This window comes from Aethalodelphis obliquidens, unplaced genomic scaffold (genome assembly GCF_003676395.1).
Source record: "Aethalodelphis obliquidens isolate GAN/ISIS:26980383/991018 unplaced genomic scaffold, ASM367639v1 scaffold100, whole genome shotgun sequence".
Taxonomy (NCBI): domain Eukaryota; kingdom Metazoa; phylum Chordata; class Mammalia; order Artiodactyla; family Delphinidae; genus Aethalodelphis; species Aethalodelphis obliquidens.
This window is the reverse complement of record NW_020838044.1, coordinates 1,102,437-1,115,131: the sequence shown is the minus strand read 5'-3', so window position 1 is coordinate 1,115,131 and position 12,695 is coordinate 1,102,437. Positions and strand designations below refer to the sequence as shown.

Sequence of the window (12,695 nt, the reverse complement as noted above, 5' to 3'; positions counted from 1 at the left end):
GATGATGAAAAGAGCTCATGTAAAGGATGTAAGTAAGCATCATACATACTATTTTCACAGAACAAACTTATCTTCAAGGTACTATACTTAATAAAAGATAAACTAGAGATAATTTTATCAACAAATGCTGACATTTGTTGATGAGCAACAAATAACATATATCTCAAGACATATAATGAGCAAAAATAATGACTTAAATAAGCAGAAACACAAGTAGGGGGAAAAAAGAGGGACTTTCTTAAAACTGTTCAATAAAAATTAATTACCAAATAAGCCAATATGTCTATATTTTGTTAAATCATATTAGTTGGTAGAATGACTGAACGGACTCATCAATGCTCATTTTGCCCTGAATCTGCAGAAAATTCAGGGCAAAATGTCTCTAAATTGCGAAGTTAAAAAAAAAAGAAAACTTTCAGGACTTCCTTGGTGGCACAGTGGTTAAGAATCCACCTGCCAATGCAGGGAACACGGGCTCAAGCCCTGGTCCGGAAAGATCCCACATGCTGCAACTAAGCCCGTGCACCACAACTACTGAGCCTGCGCTCTAGAGCCCGCAAGCCACAACTACTGAGCCCCCGTGCCACAATTACTGAAGCCTGTGTGCCTAGAGCCCATGCTCTGCAACAAGAGAAGCCACAGCAATGAGAAGCCCTCGCACTGCAATGAAGAGTAGCCCCTGCTCACCGCAACTAGGGAAAGCCTGCGCACAGCAACGAGGACCCAATGCAGCCAAAAATAAAATAAATTAATTTTTTAAAAAAGAGAGAGAAAACTTTCTTTTTAATACTAATTCACTTTACTTGAATATATTAACATGTAAATAATTGGCTTGGCCTAATAAAAATTGGGGGAAGAGTGTAAGATATTTATTCATTTTTAATAATTGTGGGAAAATATAACAAAATTTACTATCTTAGCCATTTGCAAGTGCACAGTTCAACAGTTTCAAGTACATTCATATTGTTGTGCACCAAATCGCCAAGAACCCCTTTCATATTGTAACACTGAAACTCTGTACCCACTGAACAGCAACTCCCCAATGCTCCCTCCCCTCAGCCCCTGGCAACCATCATTTTACTTTCTATCTCTGTGAATTTGTCCACTCTAGGTAGCACATATAAGTGGAATCACACAGTGAATGGTAGGTGAATGGATAAAGTATGGTACATCCAGATAAGAGAATATTATTCAGTGTGAAAAAGAAACGAGCTATCAAGCCATGAAGACATGGGAGAAATCTAAACGTATATTACTAAGTGACACTAAATTATTTTATATCCATATTAGAAATCTTAAGGCCATTCAGTTGTATGTATACTTTTCACCCCTGTAATCCACAGGAAAAGACCATAGTGCAAGTCCTGGTCACCTATTCTCCCTAAGTCTCCAGACTGCTCGTTCCTACAGTTCTTTTCTTCCTCACCCTGATTCATTCTTCTGTGGCTGCTCTCTTTCCCAACTCATTCTACCACACCACCTGAAACCCGGGTTCCAGGGTTGAACAAACTCTACATTCTCAACCTCTTCACCTGACAGTCTACTCACTGCCTAAGTGAAACCTGGCTAGCTCGTGAGCACACTACTTGTGTTGAAGCTCTATAGGGGGTAGTGTTCTCCACTCCCATCTTCCACTGGAGGCAGCAATAGCATTTTCCAAACTCCTCAGTGCCACTTACAGGCTGTTACCTCTTTTCCTTTCAGCTTGAGGCACATGACATATGGCTATGTCACACTCTTCTTCTCCTGGTTAATGTCACACAGAAGTACCTTTCCCTCTCTCTCTCTCTCTTCACTCCAACACCTGCAATCATACTGGCTATTTTAACACTGTGCAAATAACCTAACACCCTAGACCCAGAGTTCTTTGCCCTATGCCTATCCTCATACCATTTCAGTAACACCTATACCCGGGGCCTTGCCTACTCTCTAGACTTTCTCTAGAGAAAGATGCAGGAACATGCATGTTGCCATCACTAAAATTCATGTTCTAAATTTCAGTTAGGCCTTGTCTTTGGTCAGCTGCTTCTCTCATTCCTTATAGAAGCTTTTCTGATTTTTTATCATTATCCTCATATCCCTCACTTCATCTTTTTTGGCTCCTACTGAGAAAGCTAAGGTCATCAGATGAGAATTCTCTTAAATTCCAGCCCTACCTAAGCTAACCTACTAACTTTGCATAAGTCACTCCTTTGCTCTTGGTTCCGTAGATGCTTGAGTATCCAAGCAAGCCCAGACTCCGTGAAATGACCACTCTCTCCTGTTCTTTATGTGGCAGCAGTAATACACCACTATACTCACAGTACTTCCAGCACACACCATGCCGCTGTTCCTTGCCGCTGTGTGTACTGTTCCTTCTACTGTTCCATCTCCTTCACCAGCTAGACTTTTTTCGAAACCTTGCTAAAAAATTATCTTCCATGACACTTCCCCTGACCCACCCCCTCCAAAAAAGAAAAAAAAAAACAAACCAGTTAAACACTTCTTCCTACCTTTTCTTGTATTTCTACTACTGTAAATTTTACACTGCATGGAAAATTTTTATAGGTAATTAAAAGAACAAATTTGGGTGAAATGAATGGTAGAAACAAGAAGTACAGGAATTGAGTAAGAGGTGAAATCATAGTAGGGACGATGAAAAAAGATTTCGTTCATTCAACAAACAACGAATATTTATTAAGGACTTAGTATATGAAGTAAGTGTTGGAGGAAAGCAGTGGGTGGATTGTAGGCTGGGACAGATGTGGGCATAAAGCTGATGAGACATTTGCTCTAGATCTTGAAGAATGCTTGGAATTTCAATCAACTAAAAGAATGGTAAAGAAGAGGTGGAAATAGGAGAGAGTACCAAGGAGACAGAAATGCACACATATTTGGCTAATATAAACTGACCAGTCTTGGCTAAAATGGGAGGTTTAGAAAGAGTAGTATTAGGAAATAAAATTGAAAGCTTAATCATAGAAAACCTAGAGTTAGCAAGGGCCTTAAGAATCACCTAGATCACCCATCCTTCTAATGAAGGATAACATTCCTGACAAATGGACAAGGTAGCCAATTCACTAACTACCGTCTTCTTTTAAATGTTACAGATTATCTTTTCTGTTATTATATTGAATAGAAACATGCCATCTTCAACATTTCCCCACTGGTCCTGTTCTCTCCTCTGATGTACCCAGCATAAGTCTATTCCCTCTTTATGGGACAGTCTTTCAAATATCTTTCATTTAATCAACGTGTGATCTTGAACAAATTGTGTGGCTTTTCTGCAGATCAACTTTCTCTTCTCTAAAAGAGAGGAGTGGCAGAGGCTAACTGTCCTCTGATAGCCGTCTTCCCCTTCTCTTTATTGTAACTGACTCTTTTGCTGGGCACATGGACACCCAGCAAAGACGGCATTTCTTATCCTTCCTTGGGGCTGGATGTGTCCTCGTGCTCAAGTTCTGGTCAACAGGCTGTGAGCAAAAAGGATCTCCCATTCCCCTTTCCTCCTTCCCAGTGGCTGGAATTCGGACGCGGGGTGAGCCAACTTAGTCCCTGGGGGTGAGAACAATATCTGGTTGGGTATAACAGAGCAACCAGATAAAGAGTCAGGGCCCCTGATAACCTGATGGGTCAGAGCTACCACATCAGCTTGGGCTTTTTATATGTGAGAGAAATAAATTTCTACCTAGTTTAAGCCACTTGTTATTTTTCAAATATATGTGTTACAGAACTTGATCTATATCTTAACCCAACAGGAGGTAACACATCTATAAAAAGGATTTTGTAATACATAAAATTAGGAATGTAAAATATACATGTACACATGCTCAATTTTTAGTATTTGAACACCATCATCTTCCCTTGAGACTCACCCCAGTCTCCTGTTATGAACACAGTTCGGGATTCCTCAGAATCTTACTTGATCTTACTGGATCTCTACTTGATAATATCCCTCAAAGGCTGACACCCCAAATTGAACATTAATTCTTTATAAGCTGTGTACATAGGACAGCATATACTTCCCCATATGACTTCCCCATGTATTTAATTTGGGAATCTCTGTGTATTTGTCATTCTTAGCAAAGCTACAACAGATCCTTTCTCCAAATATCTGCATTCTTTCAATAAATATTTATAAACTGCCTAGTGTGCAAGGCTTAGACATACAATAGTGACTATTAACTTACTAGTGGAAAATGGCATTAATAACAGTTTTACAAGGTACAACAATCCAGTAATGAAACAATTTTGAGGACTTACAACTGGAAAGTCACACCTTGAAAAAAACAGTACGTGCATGAGTACTATGTTTCTCATCTTTCATATACAATAACTTTGGACAAATCTAAAGGGGCCAGGTCTAATGACTTGTTTAGTGGTGTCACACACTGGAACCAGTTTTCTCAGACTAGCATTCAGAAAAAGTCATACTATATATATTTATCTACTGTTTTGTTAAAACATAAGAATGAGAAAACATGTAACATAAAATTTGAGAGGCAACAGAGTTTTGTGATTAAGAGCATACCCTGGAGCCAGACTGCCTCCCTGCCCTGCCACTTACTAGCTGCGTTAACTTTCAGCACCTCTTTGGGCTTGTTTCCTCAGGTATAAAATGAGAGTAATAGCAGTAGTAATAGTAGTGATAATGTAGTAATAGTACCTTCCTCCTAGGATTATTTTGAGGCTGTAAAGGCTTAGAAAAGTTCCTGACACATGGGCAAAGTGCTAGCTACTTTTGAAAAAGTACTAGCTCAATTAAGCGTCAGCTACCATTTTTATAGCTATTATAATAATGCGAATAGATGACCTCATTTCTGGTCAGGGTATAAATAATTTTGTGCCATATGGTCAAACAGCATTATTTTTTGTATTTGTTACTTATTATTAATTTTTTCATCTTAAAAAAGTCAATTTAATGTATCAAAGGGCAAGTTAATAATATACATATATCAGAAGTCTTAAAACTGCCCTTTGACTCAATAATTCCATTTCTAAGTGTGAATCCTAAAAAAATAACAATGATGTGCACATCTTTAAGGATGCTCAATTTAGTGTGTTTATAAAAATGTTAATAAAAAAGAAAGCAAAGAAGACTATTTCAAAAGGGGCTTTGTCCAGCAAACCATGGAAATCCATACAATGGAATGGTATGCATCTATTAAAAATAAGTCTGTAATTGAATACTTAATGATACGGGAAGATATATTAAATGAAAAAAAATATAAGTATAGTATGATCCCATTTTGGTTTTTTAAAAAAAAGTATGTGATAAGTGTGTGTGGAGGGTGTGTGTGTATATATATGTGTGTGTACGGATCAATAAAGTCTCCAAGGTTATACATCAAAATAATAAGTGATTATCTCTAGCTGGTTCATTTATATGCAATTTCTGTTCTTTTTGCTTTTCTATTTTGTAAGTTTTCCACATGAATATGTGTTATTTTTGAAATAAGGAAAAAAGTTACTAAAAAGAAGTACACAATGTGCAGTGAACTAAAATCTTGAAAACATGAAGAGACTCTGGCCAAAGAGAAAGAAACGCCTTCAACTTGTTTCCAAAGTAAAAGATCCAACACAGATACGCTCATAAACTTCCCAGACACTCCCTGAATTCACATGTGGTTTTCTGCCACAAGCTCATGTGAAACTTAGAGAAGGATTTAGCTATGAGCACAAAAAAAGATGAAAAAAATAAAGCAAACTTGGAAATCCTAAAAAAATACAGGAAAATTTTCTCATTATATTTCTTTATTAAAGCAGACCAGAAATTATTTAACTTGTTCTGATAGTCTTAGTAAACCTCTAAAGTGATGTGAATGCTTTTACAAAGGAAGAGTGCTCTGAAAAGATTTTAATGTAACATTCTGTCTTTTTGAAAGGTCTTCAAAAATATTTTATTAGGCAATAATTTGGCTTCAGTTTATTAGATTATTATAATCATACAATGTATTTTCTGAGTGTTTTATTAACTATCATATGTAAAAATCTGACCTTTTTTAATAACATGTATTACATATAAATACCTTTTTTAACATCTTTATTGAAGTATAACTACTTTACATCGTTGTGTTAGTTTCTGCTGTATAACAAAGTGAATCAGCTATATGTATACATATATTCCCATATCCCCTCCCTCTTGCGTCTCCCTCCCACTCTCGCTATCCCATCGCTCTAGGTGGTCACAAAGCACCAAGCTGGTCTCCCTGTGCTATTCGGTTGCTTCCCACTAGCTATTTTACATTTGGTAGCGTATATATGTCAATGCCACCCTCTCCCTTTGTCCCAGCTTACACTTCCCCCTCCCCGTGTCCTCAAATCCATTCTCTACGTCTGCATCTTTATTCCTGTCCTGCCCCTAAGTTCTTCAGAACCATTTTTTTTTAGATTCCATATATATGTGTTAGCATACGGTATACAAATAAGTACCTTTTAAGTCTTTATTTTTTTTTTCTAACATCTTCACTGGATACACCTTCCCAGGAGAAACTGGATCCTTCTAAGATTAATTTTCATTAATAATCTTTAAAAGGGCAAAACAGTGTAAGGAAATTTTAAATGAAAAATCCAGTACACAGGCTTACTTACAATAGACCAGAGCTAAGAAATCCACAGTAAATATGTCTCCAACTGCTTATCAGGCTGCCACTAAGTGTAGTATGTTAAACATATAACTGACCTCCTCGTATCTCCCCAACGATATGTATATTCCCCTTGCAAAATAAAACAAAGATTCTTCCTGACTTCTTTACTCTGTCATGTCATCAAGGCATCTGTCATAGAATTTTCATTTCATCACTTACTTCCATGAGAAGCCTCCAAGTTCAGGTTCTTATTCACTTCTGCCTGGGTTATTTTAATAGACTCCTAATTTGTCTCCTCATTTCTAATCTATCCCCATTTGAATCCAAAGAGCATCAGCCCACCAGCCAGCTTAAACATCACTTTAATTACATTACAACCTAGTGCAAGAATCTTAGATTGACTTTTTTTAACATCTTTATTGGAGTAATTAGATTGACTTTTATCCTATAAGCAGTGGAAAGTAAATTCTTTATAATTGCATTCAATGTCTCTATCTTCTGCTAGAAGTTGAATGTGAACTCTCTCAGCAGTCAGGCTGATCTATCACCAACTGCTATTGCCAACTTGCTCAATCAGTCCTCCCACCCACACTTCCCTGTCAACGCCACTTCATCCTTCCAGCATGCACAACTGAAAAGGTGATGTGGTTTTCAGTAACCTTTACAGCTGTAAACAAACTCTTTACCTTCAGAATTTCAACAACACTCACATTGTGTGACCCACTGATTAGGCACTAAATCATACTGTCTCCTATCACCAAGCAATTATCCATGTATGATCTAATTTCATTAAGTAGAGGTAATTGCCTTATAGGCCTTTATATTTGTTGTACTTATATTTGTTGCCCTTGACGGGCAGCTAGAAACTTGGTAAATGTTCAATTAATATTTGGTAAACAATGAATGATCTTCATCTTTAGTTTTCGCACAAAACAAAATATATTTAAATATATTTATTATTTGCTATGTACCTCCAAGGCTTTTCTTTAACAAAATGAATTATTCTTTTACGTAGGTTCATGCATCAGGGGTCCCCACAACCAGCCCCAAGTTCAGTGATCCATTAGGAGGACTCAGGACTCAGCATATAGTCATACCCATGTCTAAGATATATCGTACATGTACTACAGCAAAATGATACAAGGCAGAATCAGCAAAGGAGAAAGGGGCACAGAACAAAGTCCTCAGAAACCAAGTGCAAGCTTCCAAGAGTTCTTTCTCAGTGGAGTCATCCAGAACACAATTTCTCCAACATCAAATTGTGACAACACATGTGTCTACCAAGGAAACTCATTAGAAATGCAGTACCTAAGGGTACCCTCCCCCCACATAGGCACCTCCGGGCTGGTCACGTAGGCACCCTCTGCCTAGAACAGGCCAAAATTCCAGACTCCCAGAAAGTATTCAGCACAAATCACACTGTAGTCTAGGCACAATGAGCCACTCCAAAGTTTGATTCACTGTAGGCAACTGCTGAACATTCAGGTTCCCAGATGCCAGCAAAAACACTGTAAACAGGCCTTTCTCAGGAAAGCAGTCTTGGGCCTGCTAAGTTAACCCTTTTCTGTGTAGTTCATTGCATATTTTTATGGGAGAAATTTTAAGTGTTAACTATATTTGATTTTTGAGAGGTACAGGTGATTTTTTAAAAAATTAAAATCTAGCATTTATTTAGAGATGCACTGCCTAGGCTGGTACCCAAGAATGAAAAGTTATGACAATTTTTTTTAACACTTAAAACTTAAATGCCTTTAAAAAAATTTTTTTTATTGGGGTATAGTTGCTTTATTTTTTTACTTTTTTAAAGATTTAATTTTATTTATTCTTGGCTGTGTTGGGTCTTCGTTGCTGCATGCGGGCTTTCTCTAGTTGCGGCGAGCGGGGGCTACTCTTTGTTGAGGTGCACGGGCTTCTCACTGCGGTGGCTTCTCTTGTTGCGGAGCACGGGCTCTAGGTATGTGGGCTTCAGTAGTTGCGGCACGCAGGCTCAGTAGTTGTGGCTCGTGGGCTCTAGAGTGCAGGCTCAGTAGTTGTGGCCCACGGGCTTAGTTGCTCCGTGGCATGTGGGATATTCCCGGACCAGGGATAGAACCTGTGTCCCCTGCAATGGCAGGTGGATTCTTATCCACTGCGCCACTGGGGAAGTCCCAGAATAGTTTCTTTACAAAGTTGTATTAGTTTCTGTACAGCGAAGTGAATCAGCTATATGTATACATATATCCCCTCGCTTTTGGATTTCCTTCCCATTTAGGTCACCACGGAGCACTAAGTAGAGTTCCCTGGGTTATACAGTAGGTTCTCATTAGTTATCTATTTTATACATATTAGTGTATATATGTCAATCCCAATCTCCCAATTCATCCCACCTCCCCTTTCCCCCCTTGGTGTCCATACGTTTGTTCTCTACATTTCTGCCTTAAGTTATGCAATTTTTAAATAATTCACATCCTTAAGTATTTCTGGTTTTCTTTCTTTTTTCTTCTAAAATGAGGTAGCTTTTTGAAATCAAAACTTGCATAGTTGCCAGGAGAAAAAAATTAAGTATAACATGTAAAGGAAACAAACCCTTTCAGACAAGCTCCTTGTCTTCTTTTTAAATGTCAGTTGGTGCCAGAGCACTGTGGTAGCTGTTTTAGATGCATCGTCTTACTAGATCCTCACAACACCCCCATAAGCGAGTGATGGTTTCTATTTTATAGATGGAAGCCTGGAGAGGCTAAGTAACCAACCCAGGTTTGCCATTGTGGAGCTAGGATTTAGGTTCAGATCCACCTCATTCCAAAATCTTGGTCTTAGCTTTACACCAACTACCTGTACCTAACAAGGAACATGCTCCTTCTTATGAATCACTTCCCTCCAAACTATATGGGTGTTGTTTGGTTGGTTATACAGAGCACTACTCTTAACCTAACTGACTTTGATTAAAGTCACAGTTTAGTTGGAAGAAAAAGGGGTAAATTTAATACAGGATACTCTGCTTTTTCCTTTCCAATCTTGCAAATTCCAAATCAGATTACACCCCTTGCTTGTTAAAACCATTGGGAAACTCCATCTTCAGCACAACGCACAATTTCCTCCTTTACATGGCATCAATCTGCTTGAAATTAGAGAGACCTGTATTATAATTTTGGCTTTTCACCTTCCAGATGTGGGGACCTTGGGAAAGTTAGTTATGCTGAATCTCAGTTTATTCATCTACAAAATGGGGATCCCTACCTCATAGGCTTGCTGTGAGAATTAAATATGATATTTAAAAGGTTTAGCCTATACCTATTTGCTGAATAAATGACTGTCTGCAATACCAGAATAACTGATTTACAAGCAAGCCAAACCAATAATCTGAGGGAGAAAGGAGGGAGCAGGGAAGTACCCTGACCACCAGGTGTCACCACTGGCCCAGAAGAGCTGGTCTAACTGCCAGAGTGGTGGGTGGGACTTTGCCAAAGAACGGGGTAAGACTCTCATTTGCACCTACAGAACATTCAAGAATTGGCTTTGGACTTCAGCACCTTAAGAGCTGGTACAATATTTGCTCAACCATTCTGAGTTACAGTGTTCTCTTACCAATGTGTTAAAAATGACTGTGTAGATGTGTCATCATAGTTTAATCTAAAAAACTACGCTCAGCTGATTTTTTTTTTTTTTTTAATTCTGAGAATCAGTATTGCTTCATACGTCCTTTGCTTTGGCCAACTAGACATTTACATTTTTTGGCTTTCATAGGCTTCAATATTGCCACTGCGGACAATTTTCTGGTCCCAATTCCACAACCCATGGACATTATTTCCTTTACATTATTAATAGGGGTGACAGATAAAAGTAAAGCAGAATATTTTTTAGGGTAAAAATGAAGTCCATGAACAGCACATCTAAGCAAAATAAGCATTAACTATGAGCCTTATTCCTTGATCTCAGGAACTTAAAAGTTCATTTTTTAAAATTCCGCAAATTTTCTCTTTTCTTAAGGAACATTTACCCTAGGAGAGATCTGTCAACCTACAAATATCCCTGAAATGACTCAAGGAACACTACCACTCCTAACTTGATTCTGTAACCTGCCAACGACACTCCCTGGGAGTGCCCAGGGGCTCATTTCAAAATGAGAGCAGGGCATTGGCTCTCCTTCTGGTTCTAATTCCTCCCCACTGAGAGCCATTAGCGGTCGCCTCAAGACGGGCAATTCAGTGCGTGTTAGCGCGTAACTGGACACGCAGCTCTGAGATGAGGCACAAACTGTTGTGCTGTCTGTGCCAGGGAACACTTGACTCAAGCCTGACCAGGCCTACCCCGGCCTCGTCCTGGACTCCAGCGCCCCCCAGTAACCAACACGGAGAAGAAGAAAGGCTAAAAGCACAGGCTTCGGTTTAGAGCGGGCGCTCTTGGAACTCGAGCAGTTTGGGTTATTTTTGTTTTAACAACAGCTCAAGTTCCACTTTGCATCTCACAAATATGGAAAGGTCTAAAAGAGAAACCAGAAGCATCCTCTCCCTTCTGACCATCGCTCCCATTCCAAGAGAATTTAGGAGGGAAGAACAGATACCAGGAACCATCTGGAATCACGAGCACAGGTGGCTTACCCCAGCCGAGAACCCATTTGCAAAGCACTTTCGCAGATCGATACATTCCCGACAGATCTCAGACGGGTCCCTAGAGAAAGAAGAGCTCACGAGGCTGGCCGCCCTCCTGGAGCAAATGGGCCACGACAAGAGATGCTGCCCATCCAACAAGCCCCTGCGGGGCAGGCGAGGGCGCAGCTGCTCGGGAGCAGCGGCCGGCGCGTTACCTGGGGGACTCGGCGGTGAAGCTGCCGCCGTCCAGCAGCCGCATCTTGCAGAAGAGGACCCCGTTGACGAAGGGCACCGAGGAGAGCTCCTCGAGCTCGAAGTCCACCTTAAACTTAAACTTCTTCTTCTTCATCATCATGAGAGCCAGACGCCGGCGAGCGGGGTGCGGGGGCGGCCCCAAGGGGCGCGCGGGCCGGCGCCGCCGCTTCAACTCGGCCGAGCCGCGGGCCCGCCCAGCCCCATGGCCGGGGCTGCGAGCTGCGCGTGGAGGCGCTGCCGGGGCCGGTGCCGCCGCCGCCGCCGCCGCCGCCTCTAGCGGCAGCCCCGGCCGGAGCGCGGCGGCGGCCGTTGCGCGGACCCCGCCCACCCACGGGGAGCGGTCGTGCTGCAGCTCGTCTGAGCGGTGGGCGCCCTTTCGGTGTGCAGCTTGCAGCCGGCGCCGCCGCCCGTCTGGGAGGAGGGGAGGCGAAGCTCCGAGAACCGCCGCTGCCGCTGCCGCCGCCTCCTCAGCTCCTCGGGGTCGGAGGCGCCCCTAGCGGCAGCGTCCAGCAGCGCACTGCCGGGCGGAAGAGGGAGGGCGGGCGTGGAGGTTCTGGGCGTTAGAGCGTCACCCCTCTCTGGGGTTAAAAAAAGACAAATCCTACCAAAAACGAACTTCCTTCTACAGCTTCCTCTCTGCCTTTCTTTCAGTTTTTGCTCCGCCCCCTTTCTTCCCCTTCCCCTCCACTGATATATTTTTCCCTTGGGTTTGAGAGTCATGGGTTAATAGGGTTAATCAGAATCTCCACGACGTTGTTTTCGTCAAATTGAAATCCTAAAACTAAAATTTCTTTTAGGTACTCTAAATTCATGTGCCTCCTAATATAAAACGAGGAAGAACAAGGAAAGGATTAAAATGTGTTGAGGACTCAGGCACTGTACTGCTACAGGCGTATTCTCTTGTTTCTTCTTTAATTCCTGTCATCCCGGATAAAAGAGTACAGACGGGATGAAAATAGTACCTTCCTTTCTAAAATTTGTCTGTCTATACCGGGAACTGAAAAGCCTAAAAATAAAGTCTCCATAGATGCATAGCAATTACCTGCCCTCTATAGGCAGGTAGGTGTATGTTGTTACAATGTATATTGCCTACTTGGTTACATAATCGTGTTTTCAGTCTGAGTTATAACCCTCTCCGTAATCTCTCTGAAAGGCTACCATAGAAGAGATTCTCGTTCCCAGTTCACTCATTTATTCATGCATTCATTCACATAAAATTTTTTTAATCGCCTAAAATATTAGTCACTGTCTAGACCCAATGATTTATTTTAAAAACCCTCAAAAAACAGAAAAACCCTGACCTCAA

General features: G+C 40.9%; 1 protein-coding gene across 3 annotated transcripts in view; it reads right to left on the bottom strand.

Moving 5' to 3' along the window:
* Window positions 1-11,977, bottom strand: part of EEIG2 (EEIG family member 2) — a 107,374-nt gene extending 95,397 nt beyond the window's left edge. Inside the window, exon 1 of one of the 3 annotated variants that reach the window (XM_027096224.1) lies at window positions 11,350-11,977. In XM_027096224.1, the coding sequence (XP_026952025.1) occupies window positions 11,350-11,489 (140 nt within the window). In that variant the 5' untranslated portion in view covers window positions 11,490-11,977. The remainder of the gene's footprint in view (window positions 1-11,349) is intronic. The other 2 variants (XM_027096226.1, XM_027096225.1) reach the window with 2 other exon arrangements.
* Window positions 11,978-12,695: the final 718 nt, after the last annotated feature.